Here is a 24,783-nt window from a genome sequence, read left to right on the forward strand (position 1 = left end):
TCAATTTAGAAACACACAATATAATTACAACTAACATGCAAGGTGTACACAACCAACTACTCAAAAAGATCGACTGTCTAGCCAACAAACTAGCCATTCAACCAATTATTCAATCAACTAGTTACACCCATTACATTCAGTCATGGAGTCGACAAACCATTCAAGTATCCATTCCAAATCATTCAATCAAACGTTTTATCATACAATCAAGCAGTCATTCAATCGAACAAACAACGATTTTATCATCCAATCAAGTAACCCTTCAACCATTAAATCAATCAGACCCACAGTCGTCCATTCAATCATCTATCAATCTACCATTCAATATTCCATTTAATCATACATATAATCAACCATTCAATGATTCAATCAAACATCGGCATTTAATAAAACATCTAACTAAGCATCTCAAAAGCCAAAAGATCTAACAGTCATGAGGCTATCCCAACATCTATCACGTCTCAGTCTGACAGTTCACACTAATCACAGAACTGCCCAAGATGCGATGTTGGTGTTTAGGGCTGGTCGGTATGTCCTTATCCATAGCGACTCTGCTATTTTTCTGTCTCTGCTGGTGTTGCATGTCTGTAGGATCTTGGCCGCGATGTGTTGGGGCTCTGGGCGACATCGAGGGCGACATCAGTGTGAACTGTCAGACTGAGACGTGATAGATGTTGGGATAGCCTCATGACTGTTAGATCTTTTGGCTTTTGAGATGCTTAGTTAGATGTTTTATTAAATGCCGATGTTTGATTGAATCATTGAATGGTTGATTATATGTATGATTAAATGGAATATTGAATGGTAGATTGATAGATGATTGAATGGACGACTGTGGGTCTGATTGATTTAATGGTTGAAGGGTTACTTGATTGGATGATAAAATCGTTGTTTGTTCGATTGAATGACTGCTTGATTGTATGATAAAACGTTTGATTGAATGATTTGGAATGGATACTTGAATGGTTTGTCGACTCCATGACTACTGTAACTAGTTGATTGAATAATTGGTTGAATGGCTAGTTTGTTGGCTAGACAGTCGATCTTTTTGAGTAGTTGGTTGTGTACACCTTGCATGTTAGTTGTAATTATATTGTGTGTTTCTAAATTGACTAGCATAGTTATTAGTTATTCGTTATATCACAAGTGATCTCATACAGTTGTATTTGGTTACGCTACCTTATGTATACCTGTTATTTTAGTCTTGCGTTGATTAAAAGAGGCCATTCTACTTATATGGCACGAGAATGTGACTAATATTCGTTGGTGGGATCAGTGAATTCGGCGCTTTTGTGACGTTCAATTATTTGTACATTTCTGTGGCTTGTATAGTTAACTTTTTGAACTGAAGAAGGAACGTTTCCGAAATATATTCATTGATTTTAGGCTAATTTTTGGATTGTTTAAAGATAGTGAGCATAAGGTTATTCTTCTACGATATTCAATAATGCTGCTCATTTTAGTACTTCGCCATCTTATTACACTAAAAAGAATTGTTTTAATGCATGTCTTCTTGCCCAACCATCATTCGCCTCAGCCATGAGCCTTCAGCGCACGGTAGCAGCTTTGTTGTCATTACTGATATATTTTCGCAGTAATGGTATTTTATTACTCCCTCGATCATTGTCAGACGACATCACTCTTCATTGTCCGTGCGCCTCGACTCCGTTTCACTGGCACTCCGCAGTCCGCAGAGTCCCGACACAAATACTGCCCCACCTTCGGCAGAGGCGCCGTGCAACAGATGCCCCCACCGAGCCAAACATCAATCATGGATCGGCTCGAAGTCGGCCGACGGTCTCAGGCTCCATTTATTTTCCGTCTGCCCTTCCCTCGTCATTCTATTTCCGAAGACATAACATTACTCGCACATATAGGCGAGAAAAAGATTGCCAGTACCCTCTCAATGCTTCCAAGTTATGTAGGTAATAATTTCAGTTGTATGAATTCCTCATGTCTGTCTGAATTTTAAAGGTATAGGTACATAGGTCGATGCGATACATTTCAGGGGGTCATTACTATTAGCTACTCTCGCAGTGTTGCACCTGCAAACACCCCGTTTGAGGTACCAGTGCAGTGGCCGCGGGGAGGTGAACACCGACCCAATACAGATCCTACTCAGTGTCCATCTCTACCCTCTCTCTCTCTCTCTCTCTCTCTCTCTCTCTCTCTCTCTCTCTCTCTCTCTCTCTCTCTCTCTCTCTCTCTCTCTCTCTCTCTCTCTCTCTCTCTCTCTCTCTCTCTCTCTCTCTCTCTCTCTCTCTCTCTCTCTCTCCTCTCTCTCTCTCTCTCTCTCTCTCTCTCTCTCTCTCTCTCTCTCTCTCTCTCTCTCTCTCTCTCTCTCTCTCTCTCTCTCTCTCTCTCTCTCTCTCTCTCTCTCTCTCTCTCTCTCTCTCTCTCTCTCTCTCTCTCTCTCTCTCTCCCTCTCTCTCTCTCTCTCTCTCTCTCTCTCTCTCTCTGTCTCTGTCTCTCTCTCTGTCTCTCTCTCTTTCTCTCTCCCCCCTCCCTCTCTCCCACGTAACTTCTGTCCCTCTCTATCTCCTCTCTCCCTCTCACTCTCCCTCTCTCTCTCCCACGTCACCTCCAGTCCCCACTGTCCCCGGAGACGCCGTGCGACAGGCACAATCTCCGCGCCGACAAACTAAGCCCCCTTATTAGCTCTCTTGCAATGCCTTGTCCTACTAATGGCCTATTGATCACATATTGGTTCAGGGTGAGGGAGAGTGGCCTCATCCCGGCACCGGCTCCCGGCAAATACGAGGCGCCCGCTAAATTAGGAACCACGCAAATTAAACGATCCCAAATAGAAAACCATCTGCCATGTTGTCAACCTGACGCAACATTGTTTTTCTTTGCATTTGGAAGACGTAATTGATTTCTTCATATTTTGCTTTTTCATAGAAAATACCACTAAAATATGTCTTCCACTGATACCTGCTGACGTAACTATCTGATGCGTGCCGCAGATTCGGACGCGGTTCGGGTGTTTGCGCTGAAGGCCGACAGCTCGGCGCCGTCGGGTCACCTGCGGGCCGCGCTGCGGGGCACGGATGGGGTCACCAGCGGAGACTGGACGGAGACGGTCGTACCGCTGCCCACCGTCGACGAACCAATAGAGGTCAGTACCGAAACGGGGACGTCAGCTGCCTGCACTACACTCAATACCCTGGTGGTGTTCAGAGCACTGCGACTTTGCGTGATGCATCGTGTCGGGACACATGTCATGATCAAGTGACATTCTGCAATTGTTACTTATCCGTGTCTTCCCTGTTCCGCTGTTCTCAGACGGTGCGTTCCCTGTCCCGGTTACAGGTGACCTCAGTCACTACATCCCCCGGCTCCACGTCGTCCTACCCCGTCCCGCCGTCGGTATACGGTACCACCGCATATAGCAGCCGCTGGTCCGAGAAACCCCCCGACGCCGCCGCTCCGCTGTGAATGCGTCTGATTCAGAGCGACGGTGGTCGCTCTGGGTCTGGGCGCGCTCCCTACCGTCCGCTATGCATTCGTCGATCGACGCTCTGCCGCATTGAAGCCGCTCGCCGCTCGCTCCGTCCATCCCGCGCGGTAATACCCGGCTCCCATTCAGGCCGAGTCGGCCGCCGAAATTGACAGACGGCTGCCACGCTCCGACCGCCCCAGCGAGCCGGGCAGATTTGTCAGCTCGCTAGCTCGCGCCGCCGGTAGAGCCACCGCGAGCGCAGTTTTAGTTGTTTGATAGAGGACGCTCTGTAACTTTTCCTCGGCTCTCTGGTTGTTTGTTCGGCAGCGCTCGAGAGGCCATCTTCTGATAGACATTCATTGGGCCGCGCTGTTGGCGGTCATCGATTGTGCTGAGAGTGCGAGCACAATACGCCGCTGCTGCCCAATGGTGCGCCGTATCTGTGCCCTTTGTGGCGACATCGGCTGTGCTCGTCGCGGCCATGGGGGAACGCTGCTGCCAAGGGGCGCCGCTCATAGCATAAAGGTCGTGATAAGTGCCACAGGGGGCCCTGTGTGGGACGATATGGACCGGAATATGGACACAGCACTCAATTCGCTTGATATAGGCATCCATTAGACTATTCGTATGCATGGGGTATGCTATATTTTTTCTACAAATGTTTTTTAATCTTCTTACTGCCCGTGTACCAAATTTCCAGGAAAACAGCCAATTTAAGAGGTACTCGCAGGCTTGCAGAGCACTGTTTGCATAAGGTCTGGGCTGACTACTGAGCATATCAAAGCAGAATAAAAAGTTAGGCTGTGTGCTCCACTAAGTTCTTTCATCGAACTTTTTCTTCGTAAAGCTGCGGTAACTACCAAAGACCCATCCACCAACGATCAGACCATAGCAACAACACATGGCTAACATATTCATCGCTTTGAGTTAACGCATGCAACGCTAAGAATATCAAGGAGCGGAAAGTGGACAGTCATTCCGATTGGATTATTGTCCAATACTTGGCTGCAAGTATACCTACTCACAACATATTATGTTTTTTGTAATCCTAACTTTTACCTCAACGCCTTTTCCTGTTGAAAATAAAGATATGAGGTACCTATTTCGTGTCGCCTCCCTGTTATCGTGTTCTACAAACACCGAGGCATGTCCGTGTATCAGTAACAGTAGAGGACGTATCACTGGGTAAACAAGATCCCGAGTGGCGGGCACCCATCTCCGGGCCCCATTTATCAGGCCCCCTATAAAGAAGCGGCGCGCGGCGCTCGGTGACAGGTTCACTCCCCTGTTTACTGGATGGTCGCCGCTGTTTGCCGGCGGCACGCCGTCACCGCGCCAATGGTCGGCAGACCATCGCCAGAACGACTCCTTCGTCCCCGGGCCACCAAACCACCCGGAACCACAGACCAACCAGCCCCTGGCAGTCAGCACTCAGCACCCAGCCCTCGGCAGTCAGCACTCAGCACCCAGCCCTCGGCGTCCAGCCCCTGGCACTCAGCACTCGGCACCCATCCCTCGGCAGTCAGCGCTCAGCACCCATCCCTCGGCGTCCAGCCCCTGGCAGTCAGCACTCAGCACCCAGCCCTCGGCAGTCAGGCACTCAGCACCCATCCCTCGGCGTCCAGCCCCTGGCAGTCAGCACTCAGCACCCAGCCCCTGGCAGTCAGCACTCGGCACCCATCCCTCGGCAGTCAGCGCTCAGCACCCAGCCCTCGGCAGTCAGCACTCAGCACCCAGCTCTCGACAGTCAGCACTCAGCACCCAGCCCTCGGCGTCCAGCCCCTGGCACTCAGCACTCAGCACCCATCCCTCGGCGTCCAGCCCCTGGCAGTCAGCACTCAGCACCCAGCCCCTGGCAGTCAGCACTCGGCACCCATCCCTCGGCAGTCAGCACTCAGCACCCAGCCCTCGGCGTCCAGCCCCTCGGCAGTCAGCACTCAGCACCCAGCCCCTGGCAGTCAGCACTCGGCACCCATCCCTCGGCAGTCAGCACTCAGCACCCATCCCTCGGCGTCCAGCCCCTGGCAGTCAGCACTCAGCACCCAGCCCTCGGCAGTCAGCACTCAGCACCCAGCCCTCGGCAGTCAGCAATCATCCCTGCCTATATAATCATCTCTCACCACACAGCCTGCAGCATCCAGCCCCCGATTCCTGCAGCTCCACAACTTTCGACTCCCGCTGTTCGGCAGTTTTCAGTCACATCAGCTCCCTGCAGTTTCCACAGCTCAGCCTCCTTATCTCCCGCAGTTCACAGTCTGTTCAGTACCGCAGCTTTCAGGCTCCACGGCTCCCACAGCTCCACAGCCCTCAGTCTTCTCAGTTCCCTCAGTACCTCGGCTCTCGCAGATCGTGCAGCTCTCAGTCTCTGCAGTACCCACAGCCCTCAGTCTGTTCAATACCGCAGCCCTCAGTCTGTTCAATACCGCAGCCCTCAGTCTGTTCAATACCGCAGCCCTCAGTCTGTTCAATACCGCAGCTCTCAGTCACTGGCTATCGCAGCTCTCAGTCTCCTTTACCGCAGCTCTCAGCTCTGGCAGCTCTCAGTCGCTGTAGTTACCGCAGCTCTCAGTCTTCGCCGTTACCGCAGCTCTCAGTCTCTGAAGTTTCCGCATCTCTCAGTCTCATTCACTTCGGCTCACGCAGCTCCTAAGCTCTCGGATTCCGCGGCTCGTCAATACCCGCGGCTCCATACCGCTCTCAGTCCCATTGGCTTCCGCAGCTTCTCAGTACCGCAGCGCTCAGTATCCTCAGTACCGCAGCTCTCAGTCTACTCGGTACCGCAGCTCTCAGTCTACTCAGCTCCCGCAGCTCCCAGTCCCACCTATCGGCGGCCCCTCCGCCTTTCGGCCGGCTGGTGGTGCCGGTGCCGCTGTATCGAGCGGCTCAGTGGAGCGGCGCGGCGCGATTCCACGGCCGCCCAGAGGCCCGCAGACGACCCGTTTCACACCCGCTCGTCAGTGTCCGCAGCGCACCGTCCCGCACGGGGCCCACCCACCGATCCAGGGTAGTCCGAGGTGGGCATGTAAGCCACAGGGACCACTGACCGCAACGTATTGTCACCTACAGCAGACTGCGTTACAGGAGTCGATGAACTTGTCCGCTGCAATTAAGAGTGGTAAAGATATAAGTTAGTGTTTGATATCTAAGTGGAACACGGTTGTGTGTTCACGTTTATTATTTATTTCGGGGGAACTTGTATCATACGTCAGTTCCAGCTGCAGAATTCACAGGAGTATGCTGGCAGCTGCTCTGCTTTGAGAAGAATCAAGGAATATGTGGTCGTCGCGGGCTGCCCCTCACATCACTGAAGTAGTTAATACCCAATCCACGTGCCAAAGTTGCCACCTTATGCCACTGACCTCCGATACGTAACTGGGATAGAGAGTTTCTTCTGCAGTTCAACTGCTTCGTGCAGTCATGTCTCTATTTTATCTGCTGGGCTAAGACGAAACGTCAAGATAATAATAATTCCGTTTCAGTTCGCTAACGTCAAACAGTTTATTTATCAAGGTTGGAAAATATCGATCTCGATAGACGTTGCAGAAAAAATGCCCCTCTGTGTTCACTACCTACTGGACATACTGGAGCAGTAAGTACAAACCTGCTTCTGAGAAAGTCTGCAGTGAGAGATGATGCTTACTGTACAGCCCAATGAGTTAACCAGCGTATAAACAATGGAGCATTTGAAGCTGCTTGGATTTTCGTTGAGAAGAGCTCTCGTACTTTTATGACTGCTAACGATGTAAGCTGAAAAAAATGGATGTTGCTAATGACTGAAAACACGCTGCTGGTTCTAGTTAGGTCGCTTCGAAGATAATTACGCATACGCATACAATGAATTCGAGCCGTTGAACAGACTTTATTGCACGGCTGCACGCTTGTTTATTTTGTAGGATTTTTTCTTCTAATATTGATGTCTCTAAAACGGCAGTAAGCTCCGAGCCCGGAGTAGCTGTGCCTACCTTGTAGTCGTATAACGACCGTTTACACGGCGTGTTTGATAGCGCGAACCCTTACACTCCAGGGTGGGGACATTCTCTGCTCAGTAAACGTCAACCACAAACCTTTCATCCAACATAATAGGCCGCCCGGATGCTCGAGTGCCCATACGATGTTCTTGGCTCAAGGTAATCATTCTTGCACCTCGTCCTCTCCTTGGTCCGTGAACGTTTCACAGAGCAGGCCTCTTAATTGGGCGGCGCCTGAAAACAGTGATTGGGAGTTACCTTGTTGTTAGAATAGTCAACCGTGTAAGGAAGTCCGTTTATGGCAGATGGCATGCTTCACGAAACACATGGTGGATATGGATAGCGTTCAGCAATCACTGATGATGGATATCATGCATGTCTTAATCACTTAGGCTGTGATATGTCATCTTGTATTACCATTTTATACATGTTTTAGATCGGGTTAAACGTGTTGCTGCTTATGTTACGTCATCACTGACCCTGCTTTACAAACAAGATTACCAATTTCACTTGACCACAGCCCTCTCCCATCATCCAAAAGCCGGAGGAAGGAATAGCTCGACAACCGAGAGTGATGACCTCTGCCGTAAGTCACGGTCCGTTATTAAAGGTCACGTTCTCGCCCCTGTGTCCCCAGATTGTAATCGAAGCGGGCCGCTCGGCCGGCCGAGGCGCCGCTGTCGAGCTCAGGGACGTCGCATTGATGCATGAAGACGAATGTGACGCGGTGGCGACGCCGTCGGAAGGCCAGGCCAGAGGTGAGATATCACCTCCAGGGGGGCGGGCTGCCGGGGCACGGGCATTGCGGTAAAGGTGGTTAGTGGGGGACCGGGACTTCTAACTATGCCTATGTGTAAACAGGGAGGCCTGGGGGTTGCAGTGCCTTTTGTGGACTTCGGTACGCATTGTTTGCCTTGCACTTATCTCTTATATAGTCACCGATATGTGACTCAGTGCCGCTTAGCGGCAATCCGCTAACACCTTTTGTGAAAGCATACCTATTTTGCGCCTTGACGTACCTATAAATGTGTGCGTCACATTTTATTCCAACCATATGCTTCGATCTAATAAGTTGGGCTAGGCACTACGGGTTAGGATGTTTTGTAATCTCATTATAAAGACCTCACGCCTTGTTAGCCTTTGATGTAAATAAAACCACTCGAGCAGACGGAAGATAAACGCCTGCCGTTAAGCGGTGTTGTTTTGCGAAAACCCGTTCTATTTCACCCCTCTCTTATATCCTGGCACGGTATGCTTTGCTTTCTTTGTTCCACAGTTTGAAACAGCATGTTACAAAGTGATGAAAGGTATTCTTTCGTTTTATTTATCTCTGATGAGAAATATATAGAATATAGATGTTCCATTACGAGTAACGTGAATTAAACCTATACATGTATTCAATGCACGCTGGTCCCGTGTACATACAGCTCTGCTAGCCGTCCGCCGCTGGCCGAACTGACACAAATGTGACGCGCTGGGGGCGGTTCCCGGCGCGGCGGTCCTCTCCGCACGGATGCCCCGTGGAACCGCTGGGCGTAGCTCATTACTAAAGCTGTTGTATGTGCATTTCTGAGAGCTGCATAATGAACCTGCTGGCAAACATTGGGCCACGATGCGACAGGCAGCAGTTCCACCTCAGCTGTTGCCTGTTAGAGCTAAAATACAGTGGACACCCATGACTCGGCCCTCGCATGGTCAACCTTTTTCCATTTTTTTTTTCTCTGTCGGTCGGTCGGTCGGTCGGTCGGTCGGTCGGTCGGTCGGTCGGTCGTTCGGTCGGTCGGTCGGTCAGTCTGTCTGTCTGTCTGTCTGTCTGTCTGTCTGTCTGTCTGTCTGTCTGTCTGTCTGTCTGTCTGTCTGTCTGTCTGTCTGTCTGTCTGTCTGTCTGTCTGTCTGTCTGTCTGTCTGTCTGTCTGTCTGTCTGTCTGTCTGTCTGTCTGTCTGTCTGTCTGTCTGTCTGTCTGTCTGTCTGTCTGTCTGTCTGTCTGTCTGTCTGTCTGTCTGTCTGTCTGTCTGTCTGTCTGTCTGTCTGTCTGTCTGTCTGTCTGTCTGTCTCTCTGTCTCTCTCTCTCTCTCTCTCTCTCTCTCTCTCTCTCTCTCTCTCTCTCTCTCTCTCTCTCTCTCTCTCTCTCTCTCTCTCTCTCTCTCTCTCTCTCTCTCTCTCTCTCTCTCTCTCTCTCTCTCTCTCTCTCTCTCTCTCTCTCTCTCTCTCTCTCTCTCTCTCTCTCTCTCTCTCTCTCTCTCTCTCTCTCTCTCTCTCTCTCTCTCTCTCTCTCTCTCTCTCTCTCTCTCTCTCTCTCTCCGCGGCGCCAGCTGTCCGTGTACCAGACTGGCCGGCCGTCCCCCCGGAGGCAGGCCGGGACTCCCCGGAGAGCGGCCGTTCTGCCGCACTCCTCTCGTCACCAGCGCCGCAGCTGGGCGCCTGCGACTATTGAGCGCGCCCGCACCACGCACAGCCACTGTCGGAGACTGGGACACACCCGACCCGCCCTGACTGTGACACGCTCCTCAGCCGCCTCGCGCGGAGACTTGGGTGTCAGTTTTTCCCCGCCGCCGGACGAGAAAGCTGTCAGTAACAGTGAGCAGGAGTCAAAACGGAACGAAATCAGTGGGAAAAGTCCACAAACTCGCACTTATTGATTGCATATAAAGGAAGTCAAATCGTGGTCGTGGTATAGGTATTCTACCGATCAATATTGTGTTCAGTGTTCACCTATCTAGTTAACTTATAGGATAACATTCGAACAATATTGCCCGAATGCTTACTTTAGGACGCATTAGTAAGATCATAGATAACATGAACTACCTGGATTGGACACTCGTTTTTGGCGCAAAAAATAAGAGGCCACTTTGGCCTCTCATTTTTAATGACGGATTTTTAATCAGTATTTTGAGAGGCTGATATCTCAGCAACCGCTGGGCCGATTCGCCTGCGGTCTTTTTTGCTGAGTATCTCCATCCTTTCTGTCCCAAAATTCACTTATCGTGGTGCATTCAGGTGACCGTTGTGGCACGTGGCACATAGGCGGTCCCAGGGGGGGGGGGGGGCCACGGGGGCCATGGCCCCCCCTTTGGTGCTGAAAGGTGGGGCCATACTATCTTTTGGCCCCACCTTTTCGCATCGAGCAAAAGTCCCACAAAAACTTTTTGTACGTTTCATTTTCTCGTTTAATGAAAGGTCTTTCTTGCGCCAGCAAAGGAAGTAAATTTCACTCATGAGTGGGCTCAGTTTCACATTCAATCAAATTGGCGGTCAGTGTCGCTGGCACCGGTTCAGGAGTATGGCCGGATGTGAGATATACTCCTTATGTGGAATATCGGGGTGGGTTTACTTGAGGCTCTCATAGGCACAGCATTGGCTGGCATGAGACCCTCTTTGTCCCGCTAGCGTGGTTCTACGACACTAAAGCATGACCTCATGGGTTGGTGCTGTGCAACTCAGAAGTCAGAAGCCCGGTGGTGAGTGACCCCGTATACCGGCTTGGTGGGATTATTAGCGTGGGACCTCCGGGGCCTGCGTATTAGAGATTGCATGAACTAGTATGTGATCTCAGAGGCCTGTGTAATGTGTACACAGTGGCGGTCGGAGGGCGGGGGGCAGCAGGGCCATCCCCAAAAGGCAAATAAGGGGGGCATCATATCATTTGCCCCCGCCCCCAAACAACCGATGGGCCCCCATGAGCGTATGGGGCCCTGGCCCTTATCCGATTGTCACGAGGCCCAAGAAACCCACGCCCAGCTATTTCCTAATAGCTCCCACACCGGTCTTTGAGCGTCCTACACTGAACTCTGAGGGCCCTTCAGTGGCGGTCAAGCACCCACATTGACCGCTAAGAGCCCAGATCGACCTCTGATGGCCTTCCACTGGCCTTTGGGGCCCCTTAACCGGCCTCAGGGGCCCCAACCGGCGTTGAGGACCTCCGGTCTCTGGTGGCCTTATTTCTGTCTCTGGGGTCCCGAGACTAACCTCTAGGTGCCTATGAGGGCCCGCAGTGGCTGCCGAAGACCCGATGCCGGCCTCTAAGGGCCCGCATCGGCCTCTGATGGCCCATCTTGGCTTTTGAGAGCCCTCTGCTGGCCTCTGGGTCAAACGCCGGCCCATGCCGGTCTTTTAGGACCTTACGCTGACCTCTGAGGGCCCCATGCCAGCCTGAAAGGACCCACACTAGCCTGCGAGGGCTCAACTCGGTCTCTGATGGTCTCAACCTACTGGCCTTTGTAGGCCCTGTACTAGTCTCTAAGGGCCCTAAACTGGCCTCTAAGTGAAAACATACAGGGGTGGACTTCTGAAGTTCTGAGGACTTACGCAGACTCCTGCAGAGCCTAATGTTGGTCCCGATGGTCCCGCGCACGGATTCCCTCATATTTCGGCGCCGGGTCCCCATGAGCCGGGGTGGGTCCTTGGCTGACAGAGACCGATGAAGTCTCCAGGGCCCAGGGACGGTCTTTTTGGCAGTTGAGGATTAGGCAGGTTGAGTGAGCCCCAATAGAGCCGTTGCAAAGCCCCGCAGGAGTCTGCGCGTGACCCTCAGATGCCAATTTTGAAAGCCAGGAACCTTTGGGGGGGTCTCTAGAGGTCGATGTGCCCAGGGTGTGCCTACTCTCTCGGAATATGCCATAGTCTGAAAATCCTCTCTTGGTTTTATATGCTGCACCGATCCGTCGCCATGGTGCAGCGGCCCGACCGGTGAGCACACCGTGGGACGGTAAATGGAAGTGGTTATTTTGCTTAAACTGAATTCAAATGAGATGGATGTAGCATAAGAAATGCCAACTGCGTGGCACTTCGTGGCGTCGATTTTGCTACACACGTAAAAACTTAGCTGATCACCCCCCCCCCCCCGTTGACGGATAAATGTTATGTTCCACGGGTGTGACTTTGGCCCCCCCCCCCTTTAGCTAACGGCTGCGACCGCCAGTGACGTGGCACGTGAAAAGTCGGGGTGTTCAAGTCGTTCTGCTGGAGTAACAATTTTGAGAGGCCTATATCTCAGTAACCACTGCGGCGATTGACTTCCGGTAACTTTTGTAGAGTAGCTGTATCCCTTCTTACAAACATCGGATACTCTTGGTGCACGTGAGTGACCCCCGCTGCACGTGCAAAGTGCAAAAAAAAAACAGAAGAGGTGTTAAATTTGTTCCCATTACAGTAACTCAGCAACTACTGGGGCGATTTCGCTGAGACTTGGCATGCATGAAAGCACCCACCGGGTAATGCATATCCGTATGTCATGGTTGGGGTGCTATTGCACGTGCGCACGTGCAGGGGGCGTTTCCAGATCTCGAGAACGGCTGGGCCGATTGCGCTTAAATTGCGCCGATTGCACTTAACCTCCCCGGTGCACGGCATTCTACTTACTGGTCTCTTGCGAGGTGCCAAATTTGAGCGCAATCGGCCCAGCCGTTCTCGAGATCTGGAAGCGGCACCCTGCACGTGCGCACGTGCAATATGGGTTCCAACTGACTTTTGCACGGCACCCTTCTCACCGGTCTCTAATCGTGTACCAAATTTGAGCGCAATCGGTCCTGCCGTTCTCGAGATCTGGAAGCGACCCCTGCACGTGCGCACGTGCAATAGTACCCCAACCATGACATACGGGTAGGGTAGAGTGGGGTGGGTTGTATCAGTTCTTACTCCGAGACCCATAACCTTGTAACTATCCGTGATAAACTCATTATTTCCATACTATCTCCTTCCTTGATTCTTCTGCTTTTTTGTGCAAAGTAACTTTTCCGCTACCTCTACCAGTTTTTCTTCTACGGTCTGCCGAATAGAACAATGTTTTTGATACAACTTGCCCCATGGCTTGGGTGAGTTGTATCACATGGTGGGGTAATTTGTATCACTATTTCACGTTTCAAGGAGTGTGCTTGCTGCTGGTTTTGGACATAACAACAACATTAAATGGGGTTAATACAATGTATATGCTCAAAGGCTTCACTTTTATTAGACCAAACTTAGGTCAATCCGAACGAAACAACGAAACGAACAAGGCATCAACAGACTAGACGCAAAAGTGGCCCGTTAAGAGCAAAGAAGCCAACACATTGTGCCGAAATGGAACGAGTATTGACTAGCTACCTACAAACGCGAGCCAGGGCTTAGCTTTTGTTGTGGCGAGAACTAATTTAGTGGCGCTGACCGCGCAGCCGATTGGCGCGGACGCGCAATTATCGTTTGAGTTTTACGCCTTTGTTGATAGTGTTGGTCGTTGCGGTGATTATGATTTTATATTACGATCGACACTTAGTTAGTAATATGTTTGGTTCGAAATGGCTTTGTTCAGTTTCGATCCTTTATTTCGCATAACCTGTTCACCCCCTCTCTTTATGATTGCCAACTGTTTTGGGTCGTAAGGACGAAGAGGTGTCGAGTCACCTCTAGAGCTTCTTCCGTTCTTGACCTTGGCCGAGATAGTGCCATGTGTTTTTCTGTTGTGTGTGTGGGGGAATAAACCGCAAGTGAGGCGGACGCAGGTTTGTCCAAACCTCCCCCACCCCGAGGGCACAACAAGTGGCGACGAGGCGTAAGTTTTTACGCGGCCGTGATAACTGTCGGCCATGGATTTTTCGGTGGCCCCTGCGCCGTTTTTGCCGGCGGCCGGCGCCGAGCCCGGTACGGCCTGGCCGCGGTGGATAAGGATGTTCGATAACTTCCTGGTGGCCGTGGGCGGCGGCTCATTTTCAGCTGCGCGCAAGGAGGCCATCCTTCTCACGTGCCTGGGGGCGGAGGGGCAGCGAATTTTCGAGTCCCTCCCAGCTGCTGTCAAGCAGGAAGGCGAGGACCAGTACGCCTTCACCAGGCGGCGCCTGGAGGCCCAGTTCGCTCCTCGCCAGAACGTGTGTGTGGAGCGTTACCGTTTCAGGAGCCGGGTGCAGCAAACTGAGGAAACAGTCCAGCAGTGGGTGTCGATACTGCGCCAGCTGGCCAGCTCCTGTGAATATGGTGACAGAACCGACGAGTTCATAAGGGACCAGGTCATCGAGCGTACTAACTCTTCCAAGTTGCGACAGCGACTTCTTATGGAGGGCTCTGACCTGACTTTGGAGCGCACCCTCACCATCAGTGACACACTTGAGTCGGCTGAACGTGAGGCTCGGGTGATGGAGACACCAGCTGCTCCAGTCCCTGTTCAGGCTGTCCAGCAGCAGCAGCAGCAGCGTCGGCGGCCTCAGCGTGGTGGGGCCAGGACCCGTGCTGCTGGTCGGGTCTCCACTCATCAGCAACAGCCTCAGCAGCAGAGGCCGGCAGGGAGTAGCAGTAGCCTGTGCTGGGGGTGCGGGCGTGCTGGACACAGGCGAGGGGACCAGTGTTGCCCTGCTGTCAATGTGAAGTGCTCCAAATGTGGGAAAGTGAATCACTTTGCCCAGCACTGTGTCCAGAAGCGAGTGGTGTCCAGTGTTCAAGTGCTGGCAATCGGGGCATCACCAATGACTCTGACAGCCCAGGTGGAGGGGAGGGAGGTCGTGTTCACGGTAGACTCTGGCTCCCCAGTGTCCCTCCTCCCCAGACACCTGGCACCTGGGGCCCTTGAGCCAGCAGCAGAGCGCCTGTGCTCATATGGGGGGAGTGTGTTAGATGTGTTAGGGGTAAAAAGTGTAAATGTGTCATGCAGGGGGGAGTGTCATGATGTAACTGTGTATGTTGTGCCGCATGGTCGTGCTCTGATGGGCCTGGACATGATGAAACTGTTCAAAGTGTGCATCATTGGTGACAGTGTATGCTCTGTGTCCACAGACCCGTCCTGTCATGCCAGCCCAGTCCCTTCGCCCGTCGGGCCAGCCGAACCTGCCAGCCCTCACGCCGGTCAACCTGCCTCACCGTCCGGACCTGCCTCTCCGACTGGACCTGTTTCTCCGTCAGGAGAGCAGCCAGCCATCCTGGGCTACCAACACCGGGTGACCATCGACCCAGGGGTGGCGCCAGTGCGCCAGCCCCTGCGGAGGCTGCCCTTGGCAGTGCTGGACGAGGTGAGTGCCAGGCTCAAGGAGCTGGAGGAGCAAGGGATAATTGAGAAGGTCAGTGCATCTACCTGGGTCTCTCCTCTTGTGGTGGGAAGGAAGCGGGATAGGTCCATCCGCCTGTGTGTAGACATGAGGCGGGTCAACAAAGCTGTGATTACGGATGGCTACCCGCTCCCCAGGATCGAAGATGTCCTTGACCGCCTGAGTGGGTCTCAGGTCTTTTCCAGGCTGGACTTAAAGGATGCATATCACCAGCTGGAGCTCCATCCTGACAGCAGAGACCTAACGACTTTTATAAGTCATCAGGGACTCTACCGGTTCCGGCGCGTCAACTTCGGCCTCGCGAGCGCCGGGCCGTGCTTCCAGAGAGTGATGGCGTCCATGCTGGAGGGGGTGCCAGGCGTGGAGGTATACCTGGACGACATCCTGGTCCACGCGCCGTCCCAGGCCGAGCACGACGCCCGTCTGAGGGAAGTGCTGCGGCGTTTCGATGCCCACAAGGTGCGGGTCAACTGGCCCAAGAGCGTGACGAATCAGAGCGAGCTCTCCTTTCTGGGATATCTGGTCTCGTCAGCTGGTGTCCGCATCGACCGGGAGCGGATCAGGCCGTTATTGGAGGCGGCCGAGCCGCGGGACGAAAAGAGCCTGCGCGCATTCCTCGGTGCCGTAGGGTACCATGCGCGGTTTCTGCCGCGGTTCTCGGACGCAGTAGAGCCGCTGAGGGCCGCGCTCCGGGCGGACCAGTTCGAGTGGACGGCGGCGCTGTCCAGCGCGGTCCGCCGCGTCAAGGACGCGATAAGCGAAGCACCAGCACTGTGCATGTTCAGCACGGAGCTACGAACGGTGCTCTCCACTGACGCCAGTGACGTCGGCTGCGGTGCGTGCGTGACGCAAATGGACGCCTCGGGTCAGCCCAGGGTCATTGCGTACGCCTCGAAGTCTTTCTCGGCGGCCGAACGCAACTACTCGGTAGTGGAGAAGGAGGCGCTGGCATGTGTATGGGCCGTCGAGAAGTTTCGCCACTACCTGTGGGGTCGGCGATTCACCCTCCGAACCGATCACCAAGCTCTCTGCACCATTTTCGGTGTCAAGGGCTCCAACCGCGTCGGCCGGCGAGTCGCGAGGTGGGAGGCCCGGCTGCTGGAGTTTGCGTTCGACGTCGAGTACGTCAGGTCGGAGCGGAACGGAGTGGCGGACGGCCTGTCCCGTCTGCCGGTCGCCGAGACCTGGTGGCCTGATGATGATTCTATCCAGATCGCGGCTCTGTCGTTAGCAGCAGCAGTCACGGAGGAGGAGCTGCGGGACGCCTCGGCGTCAGACGAGTGTCTGGACGTGATCCGGGGGTACCTCGCCGGACGGTGGCCTCGCCAGAGGGATGTCGATCCTCGGGCGACTGGTTTTTACCAGGTGAGAGACGAACTGTCCCAGCTCGGACCGCTGCTTTTCCGCGGCGAGCGACTGGTTGTGCCGGCGGCGCTGCGTGAGCGCGTCCTGAGGAACGCCCACGAGGGTCACCAAGGTGAGACAAGGACCAAGCAGCGCCTGCGCGCGCAGTTCTGGTGGCCGCGGCTGGACAAGGAGGTACGTGATCTCCTGCGGAGCTGTGAGGTGTGCACGCAGCATGACGGCCACGTGCGGCAGGAGCGGCCCCCTCTCCAGCCGATTCCTCTTCCGGACGGTCCGTGGCAGCGCCTCATGATCGATGTGATTGGGCCCATGCAGGGGCCCCAGCACGAGCGGTACGGCATCGTCTTGTGCGACATGTTCAGCAGGTGGCCAGAGGTGGCGCTGTGTCGGGACGCGACGGCGGCGTCTATAATCAGCTTCCTGGAGGCGGTGTTCAGCCGCGAGGGGTTGCCGTTGGAGCTGGTCTCCGACAACGGTCCAGCGTTCCGGTCTGCCCAACTCCGTAATTTTTTGACCCGACTGGGGGTCAAGCAGACTTTCAGCTCACCATACTCTCCGCAGTCCTGCGGCATGGTGGAGCGTCTGAATCGGACGGTAAAAGACGCCATCCAGTCGGCCCGGCTGGCCCGGGAGCCGCGCTCGGAGTACTTGAGGCGGTTCCTCACTGAGTACCGGGCTACCCCGCACGCAGGTACGGGAGAGACGCCGTTCCGGCTGATGCGGGGGCGGGAGGCACGGACGTTGCTGGACGTCGTGCCAGGTGAGGTTTCCTCGCCGGACACCGGCGGTGAGCTTCGTGCGCGACACGAAAAGTATCAGGCGGCCTACAAAGCCAGATATGACCGGGGGTCGACCGGCGCCCCGCGCTGGCGCGTCGGCGACTGGGTTCGGGTCCGACAGCCGGTGAGTGGACGTGTGGAGGGCCAGAGGGCCGTGCAGATCAGCCGGAGGACTGGCCCGGTAAGTTACCGGCTCACCAGCGGCGAGCGTGTCCACGCTAGACGCTTGGTGCCCGGCCGGCCAGAAGGTGAGGACGCGGCCGCGCCGCGGGGTGGTCCCGGCGGTGGTGCTTATCCAGTTCCTGAGCCCCGCCCCACGCCAGTGCGCACCCGCTCCTCGGCACTCAGAAGTCCTGCTCACAGCCGCTGTCCAACCCCAAAGTGTACCGCCCCGGCGGGTGAGCCAGGGCCCCGCCGTAGCAGGCGGGGTCGCAGAGGCCCAGATCGGTTCACTCCGGGCGAGTAGCGTTTAGGATTGGGCTATCATCGTAAGTTACGTTTGATAGCTGTGAGTGTAATGGTTTCCGCGGATAGTGGGAGGCTTAAGAAGCGGGAGTGTTTCCCATTAAAGAGAGGGGTGGTGTTGTGGCGAGAACTAATTTAGTGGCGCTGACCGCGCAGCCGATTGGCGCGGACGCGCAATTATCGTTTGAGTTTTACGCCTTTGTTGATAGTGTTGGTCGTTGCGGTGATTATGATTTTATATTACGATCGACACTTAGTTAGTAATATGTTTGGTTCGAAATGGCTTTGTTCAGTTTCGATCCTTTATTTCGCATAACCTGTTCACCCCCTCTCTTTATGATTGCCAACTGTTTTGGGTCGTAAGGACGAAGAGGTGTCGAGTCACCTCTAGAGCTTCTTCCGTTCTTGACCTTGGCCGAGATAGTGCCATGTGTTTTTCTGTTGTGTGTGTGGGGGAATAAACCGCAAGTGAGGCGGACGCAGGTTTGTCCAAACCTCCCCCACCCCGAGGGCACAACAGCTTTCACGATCAAAAGCAACATACCCATACATGCATACATATATACATGTTACAACATACCCCACCCGGCTCTGATACAACATGTACCTCGCCGCCATCTTGGAAAAAACATCCTCGTGCTCAAAAACAGCGGACAGCTGGAGAAATCCATTTTCACTCACGCAGCCTTCGAACCTACCCTCACCACCGCTACGGAGATCTTTCAAATTCGTGCACATCTAAATGCCCAAAACACATATTTTCTTGCAACTTATTTTTTTAGAATGACATTAAAAAAAACATAAAATCGGCTCTCACCTCGAGACGCGTCCACCCAGCCACACGACAGAACAGGGAAAGATGGCGCCCGGAAAACCTCGTCGGCTGGTCGTGTCACGAGCGCCATCTATTGGATAAGTTTGGCACAATTCGCCCTGATACAACTTGGACATGATACAACTCTCCCGCTCTCCCCTATGCATTGCCCGGTGGGTGCCTTCATGCATGCCAAGTCTCAGCGAAGTCGCCCCCAGTAGTTGCTGAGTTACTGTAATGGGAACACATTTAACACCTCTTCTGTTCTTTGCACTTTGCACGTGCAGCGGGGGTCACTCACGTGCACCAAGAGTATCCGATGTTTGTAAGAAGGGATACAGCTACTCTACAAAAGTTACCGGAAGTCAATCGCCCCAGTGGTTACTGAGATATAGGCCTCTCAAAATTGTTACTCCAGCAGAACGACTTGAACACCCCGACTTTTCACGTGCCACGTACTGCGACGGTCACCTGAATGCACCACGATAAGTGAATTGCGGGACAGAAAGGATGGAACTACCCAACAAAAAAGACCGCAGGCGAATCGGCCCAGCGGTTGCTGAGATATCAGCCTCTCAAAATACTGATTAAAAATCCGTCATTAGAAATAAGAGGCCAAAGTGGCCTCTTATTTTTCGCGCCAAAAACGAGTGTCCAATCCAGGTAGTTCATGTTTTCTATGGTAAGATGATAATGATATGATTAGGGTAAGTGAAGATGAAGAAGGTATGAGATAAAGAATGAAAAACGAGAACTGTATAACCCTGAATGAGGATACCTATAGTGCATTAGACAGCATAGGTATGATGGAACAACAGGAGAGCCGTGGGAAAAAAGAAGAAAACAAAGCGGAACGGAGCAAAAGTGAGTGATCAAAAATGACAGGAAGAGTGGCATAACTGTGAAGGCCGGAGGGGCATGATAGAAATTGACAGAGAAAGAAAAAGGAATAAGAGCGGGTGAGAGCAAGAGCAAGAGAGAAAGAGAGGGATAGGGAGAGAGAGAGCCAGAGGAGAGAGTACCAGACAGACACATCTGTGTTTGGATTACGCAGACAATCCGAGTCCGGCGCCGGGTCCCGCGCTGAGTGCCTCATTGTCGACTCTCCTTTGAATTCTGGTCTGGAAGTGTATCGATTCTCCGGGCCGTGCGGCCGCCGCCGCAGCACTCTCGCATCCGGACGACACCTGGACATTCTTGCACGAGACGGGAGCGCTCCTTGAAACTGGGCCCGGCTGCCGGCCGCATTCCGGCGTAATGTCCCCATAGTGGATGTGTAATTAATGGCGTCGTTCCTCAGGGAGACAGACGGATGGCTCGGCGCGCTGCAGTCGTCTCGAGAGCCTGCTTTCAGGTGGCGCAGCGACTGCCGTGTGATAAACGAGAAACCTTCACAGAGTGAAATGTTCTCAGTTCTTACCAATTCTGAGTATGCATCCACAGTGAATCTTCCCCCTTCAGGGTTCAGAAATAATGTCGCTTAGAATATTCTATTCGATTGTTTAGGCCCATTATGATGGTAGAGTATCTAAAAGCAATTGCTTATTAGCTTTATTCTCTCATTCATATAACTACTAGATTTTATCGTTATTTCTTAACTGTCCTAGGTGTCCTAGCTGCATCCTTTTGTATAATTACTGATTACCGGACAACCACTGCCTCACTTGACGCTGCCACTACCAAATGTGGAACATCGTTCTTCGTGAAAATAATTTTATCACTCGCATTATGTGCCATCAATTGACTGTTCATTCTGTATTGACAGGTACACCCACACCTGACCTAGAGGATGAGGACCCGCCAGCTTCTTGGCCCGGACCACTGGACTCGTCTAGCCAGGACGAGGCACCTCCGCTCCCGGCGGAGGTGTCTCGTGCAGGACCTCACTCCCCGCCGCAGAACACTCTGACTCCCGACCCGGCCCCCTCTGTGCCGGCCGCTCGGAGGCCGGTCGGGCTCACACCCCGCCGGCGGCGGCCGGGCGGCGTCACACACCGGCGGCGGCTGTCGATATCTCCGCGGCGCGGCGCCGTCACTCGGGTCCGCCGTCCCGGAGACACCGCGAGCCGCACCGAGAGCCCGTCCGTGGTGGCTCGTCCGCCTGCAATATCATCAGCGGCCGGGGGCGCGCATGGCGCCGGATCCGCGGCGTTTCCGGCGCGCCGGAGACGACCGCTGCCGCGTGGGAGAGGAGTGGAGAGCGGACTGACGTCCCCCGCGGGAGGTGACGAGATTTCAGCGACGCCGCACGCGGTGGGTGGTCCGGTGGAGGGTGCTGAGAGAGGTGGTGATAGTCGTGTGGGTCAGGCCGGGGATCAGGATGGTGGTGGTGGCGATGTTGCGTCAGTGTTACCCGATAGTCGGGCGGAAGGTGCCACTGATGAGGGTGAACCCGTGGATTATGGCGATACCGGCTGTAATAACGGTAATGGATGCAGGAAGAGTGGAGGTGACTTTGAAGGGGATGTATTTGGATCTAATGGAGCCTCACCGGCTGAAGGCGATGCATTGGTAGAAACGGACTCAGAAGAGGAGATAGAAGAAGAGGACAGCGATCTTTTGATGCTTGAGGAAGAAATGCAATCGATCTCGACAACTATGGATGCAAATAAAGTACTTGACCGTACGTTAGAAGATTCCGATACAACCCCAATCATCTTTCCATCGGAAGACCCACGGTCGGAGGGAAATTCGGGGCACAAGAACTGGCTCGGTGATCTCCCAACGTTTTTGGTTCCTCCGAAAATAAACCCGATCAATACAATAAACCGTAACGACCATCCAACGTCGACCGCATCTCCAGATTTTACCGAGAAACGCGACGAAACCATCACTATAACCCTCGAACAAATGACAGTCACCGAAAACATCAACACCTCCAGTGAGAACAACGATCAACCATTCGACCCCGACCGGAACAAATCCAGCGCCATCCTCCTCGGGACGCCAGCGGGTCGAGAGGACGAGGGGCGGGGGCTCGCCGCCGGTGCCGACCTGCCGTTCTACATCGTGGTCGCGCTGGCGGCCGGCGGCTGTCTGCTGATCCTGGTCACGGTCTCGACGGTGGCCGTGAGTCGACGGCGACGGGCGGCGGCGCCCGCGCCGGCGGCGGGGTCCGTGTTCGAGCCGGAGCCGGGCGACAGGGGGCCGATCGCCGAGCTGATGCGTCAGAACCGGCTGGACCACCAGGCGGTCGTGCCGGCGCCGGTCAGCCTGTGACCGGAGACCAGTGGTCTGATCAGTCTGTGGCCAAAGACCAGTGGTTTTATCGGTATGTGACCAAAGACGACTGGTCCAGTCTGTTACCAAAGACAAATGCCGTACCGGGGGCTCGGCAACAGTGATAAACACGTAGATCTGTACAGCGAGTGTGGCGTGCGCATGCGGCGAGATATTATGGCATGTGCGTGTCTGCGTGCGTGTGCGTGGTGTGTGTCGCATGTGTTCCAGAATCCAGATAGCGACATTCTGTCAGAGACCTGTTGAGATATAACAGAGTGCGAACTTTTTTGGTGTAAAAGGTGTTAGTTTTTTTACAAAGTGTATGCATAGCCCATAATCACTTTACAATAAATGCAGCAGTGCCAGCAGTGTGGATATTTGCGTACACGGGTGTAACAGCTGGGCCGTGGATGGGCGCAAGCGCATTGACAGATCCAGGGGGGCCTGATTTTGCACCGACCTCGCTCAACAAAAATATTATAAACATTTTTGGCATGCGTAACTCAATCATTTTGTCAAATTAAGACCATTTGAATTGCTTCACGAAACATTCACTGTAATCTTTCATTGGTTCATTCTTTGCGCTGTTCCATTATTTTTGTTGCGCTTTGTTTGGTCAGTGCTTGTTTTTTACACACGCCGTTAGATATACCCCCGTTCTAATGATGCTGAATACAACTGCTCATAGTATCAACTTGCACATAATACAACTTGCAACGTCTTCTCATAGCATCCTGCCAGCTGCCGGCTGGTTTCCGGCAGTCTCTCAGTTGCACGTGCAGACATATCCGGTCCCTATCGACAAACGCTCTGCGCGCACTTCCGCAGCGGCCAGCGGCTGGTCAGCACCCGGGTCACGTGTTCACCGCGGACTGTGTGGAGGGGAGGGCACCCCAAAACTGCCCCTCCCCCCACCTCTCCTGTCCGCTGCGCGCCCTCAGGCCACGTGTACTGACTGCGGAAAAAGCGGCCGCTACCGCGAGACGCGATGACCCAGAGACGATTGTGGGGCTAAATGGTGGCGGTCAGGTGACAGTTTGGATCGGCGGGAAAGTTGGACTGGGTCCGAGCGGAGCGGGAAAGTTGTGACGCGACCTGGAACATGTCACAGGTCACGGGGAAGGCAAAACAGCGCAATCACCCTGCAGCGCAAACTTGTGGTTGACATGCACTGGAGGTTAGTACGGGCGTATAATGTAGGTCCGGACGTCATTCAGCCGTGCATAGTTCAAATGATGGCGGTCGGTCGGCGTTCAACTTGTCGAGACGTTTGACCGAATTCCAGGTGACCTAGTCACTCAAAGTTACGTTTAGACCGACGTATCATTTTGTACTGTTCTGTGGTTACCGAGCTCTCGACAGTTAAAGGCACGAAACTTTTTTAGATTAATATAAGTGTTTTCCTAATCTGATATGTTTAGTTTTTTATTTACATGTAAGAGATGGTCGTTAAACACAGGGCTGCCACGGATTCAGCTCCCAGTAATCAATCCATCTTCTCAGTTCTCCCCCGCACACGGCAGTCGGTTCAGGGAACAGGACAGACAAAGAGTACTCGTAAGTAGAGCGTTTACCATCCGACCGTCACGGGTCGGGTCAATAACTGGTGTTTGACAGCTCGGTGTACACTGGACACTGTCGGCTGTTACTCAGGTCAAGGATGGGTCCATGATGGGTCCATGACATCAATGGTCGCTGTTTTAGTGCCACCAAAATAAGATAGAATAAGCTGCACACGCTTTGTCTAAACTCGTTGAGCTATGCGATATTATGCCTACTGCACATAAGGCCAAAAGGGCCAAACGAGTTAAAGAATAAAGTGTTCGAGTCAATACTATTCGGTAATGCTTTGGCAAATATGACCTGCTATTTTAAAACATTGTAGATATTGGAATCCACTATACACACACTCGTGCCATATGGCATGACGTTTGATGATCAGTTTGGCAAACGCTTTATGTGGGATATGTGGGTGGCCATTAGTGACTTAGCCACGACATTCAATGGCCCTATTTGCCAGCTCTACTTTTAGCCTGACAATTAGGTACGTTATATTTGTATATAGCACATTGACATGTCGCTCGATTCAAAACTGAAAATAGGTACGCCTGTGAACGTCATGTGACCAGATGATGTTTCTAGTATCAAGTATGACGTGACCATACGGCAACACCGTCGTGAGCATAAATCCTGTTTTTATTTTGCGTTGCATAAAAACGCTATTTGGCGCTTCGCAACGACCCCACATCTTCGCCATAAAGCCGCTTCATATATCACAGGGAATCTTGTCCTCCATACAACATGCCTACTAAAGTGCTCCCTAAGCCCCTGGCCTAATGTGGGCAGGGTTATCTGCGGCGGGAGAGCTGCCCACTTCAGCCGCCGCCGTCCGGGGGCGCCCGCTCACGTCTTCAGCTCGCCACGTTAGCTACCTCAAAGACGACAGAGTCCCTGTCGTCTGCGGCGGCGACACCGCGCTGATGAACTGCTGATGAAGTTCCTGACTTGTTTTAATGGCATCCTAAAACTTTCTGAGACGTCGCGGTCGCTTCACTGTGGTGGTGTACAGTAATGACTTTAAGCGCCAATGATTAGTCAATAGGTCCTTCCCTCCTTTCCAGTTTATGTTACAAAAAGAGAAGAAGCTGTTGTATTTCTTGTCGAAATAAATTGATGGTTTCATCGTTTATTGCCCCTCAGCCTGCTTAAGTTGCACGAACT

At 53.2% G+C, this 24,783-nt stretch overlaps 2 protein-coding genes across 5 annotated transcripts in view; both read left to right on the plus strand.

Moving 5' to 3' along the window:
* LOC122390880 overlaps positions 1-22,430 on the plus strand; it is a 31,248-nt gene extending 8,818 nt beyond the window's left edge. For all 3 annotated transcript variants that reach the window (XM_043384296.1, XM_043384297.1, XM_043384298.1), the window contains 3 exons: positions 2,967-3,118; positions 8,048-8,168; positions 20,606-22,430. In XM_043384296.1, the coding sequence (XP_043240231.1) occupies positions 2,967-3,118; positions 8,048-8,168; positions 20,606-22,059 (1,727 nt within the window). In that variant the 3' untranslated portion in view covers positions 22,060-22,430. The remainder of the gene's footprint in view (positions 1-2,966; positions 3,119-8,047; positions 8,169-20,605) is intronic.
* LOC122390879 (uncharacterized protein K02A2.6-like) lies at positions 13,527-18,504 on the plus strand. 2 transcript variants are annotated; one of them, XM_043384295.1, is made up of 2 exons: positions 13,527-13,937; positions 15,149-18,504. In XM_043384295.1, exon 2 carries the CDS (start codon positions 15,505-15,507, stop codon positions 18,025-18,027), a length of 2,523 nt encoding a protein of 840 aa, XP_043240230.1. In that variant the 5' UTR covers positions 13,527-13,937; positions 15,149-15,504; the 3' UTR covers positions 18,028-18,504. The 2 variants fall into 2 exon arrangements, with proteins under 2 accessions (XP_043240230.1, XP_043240229.1); XM_043384294.1 differs by having other exon boundaries at positions 13,527-13,887.
* Positions 22,431-24,783: the final 2,353 nt, after the last annotated feature.

This window comes from Amphibalanus amphitrite, unplaced genomic scaffold, assembly GCF_019059575.1.
Source record: "Amphibalanus amphitrite isolate SeventyFive unplaced genomic scaffold, NRLGWU_Aamphi_draft 000413F_arrow, whole genome shotgun sequence".
NCBI classification, from domain to species: Eukaryota; Metazoa; Arthropoda; class Thecostraca; order Balanomorpha; family Balanidae; genus Amphibalanus; species Amphibalanus amphitrite.

Coding starts and splice junctions, on each gene's coding strand:
- LOC122390879 (XM_043384295.1), top strand. CDS start 15,505: ATGAGGCGGGTCAACAAAGCTGTGATTACGGATGGCTACCCGCTCCCC.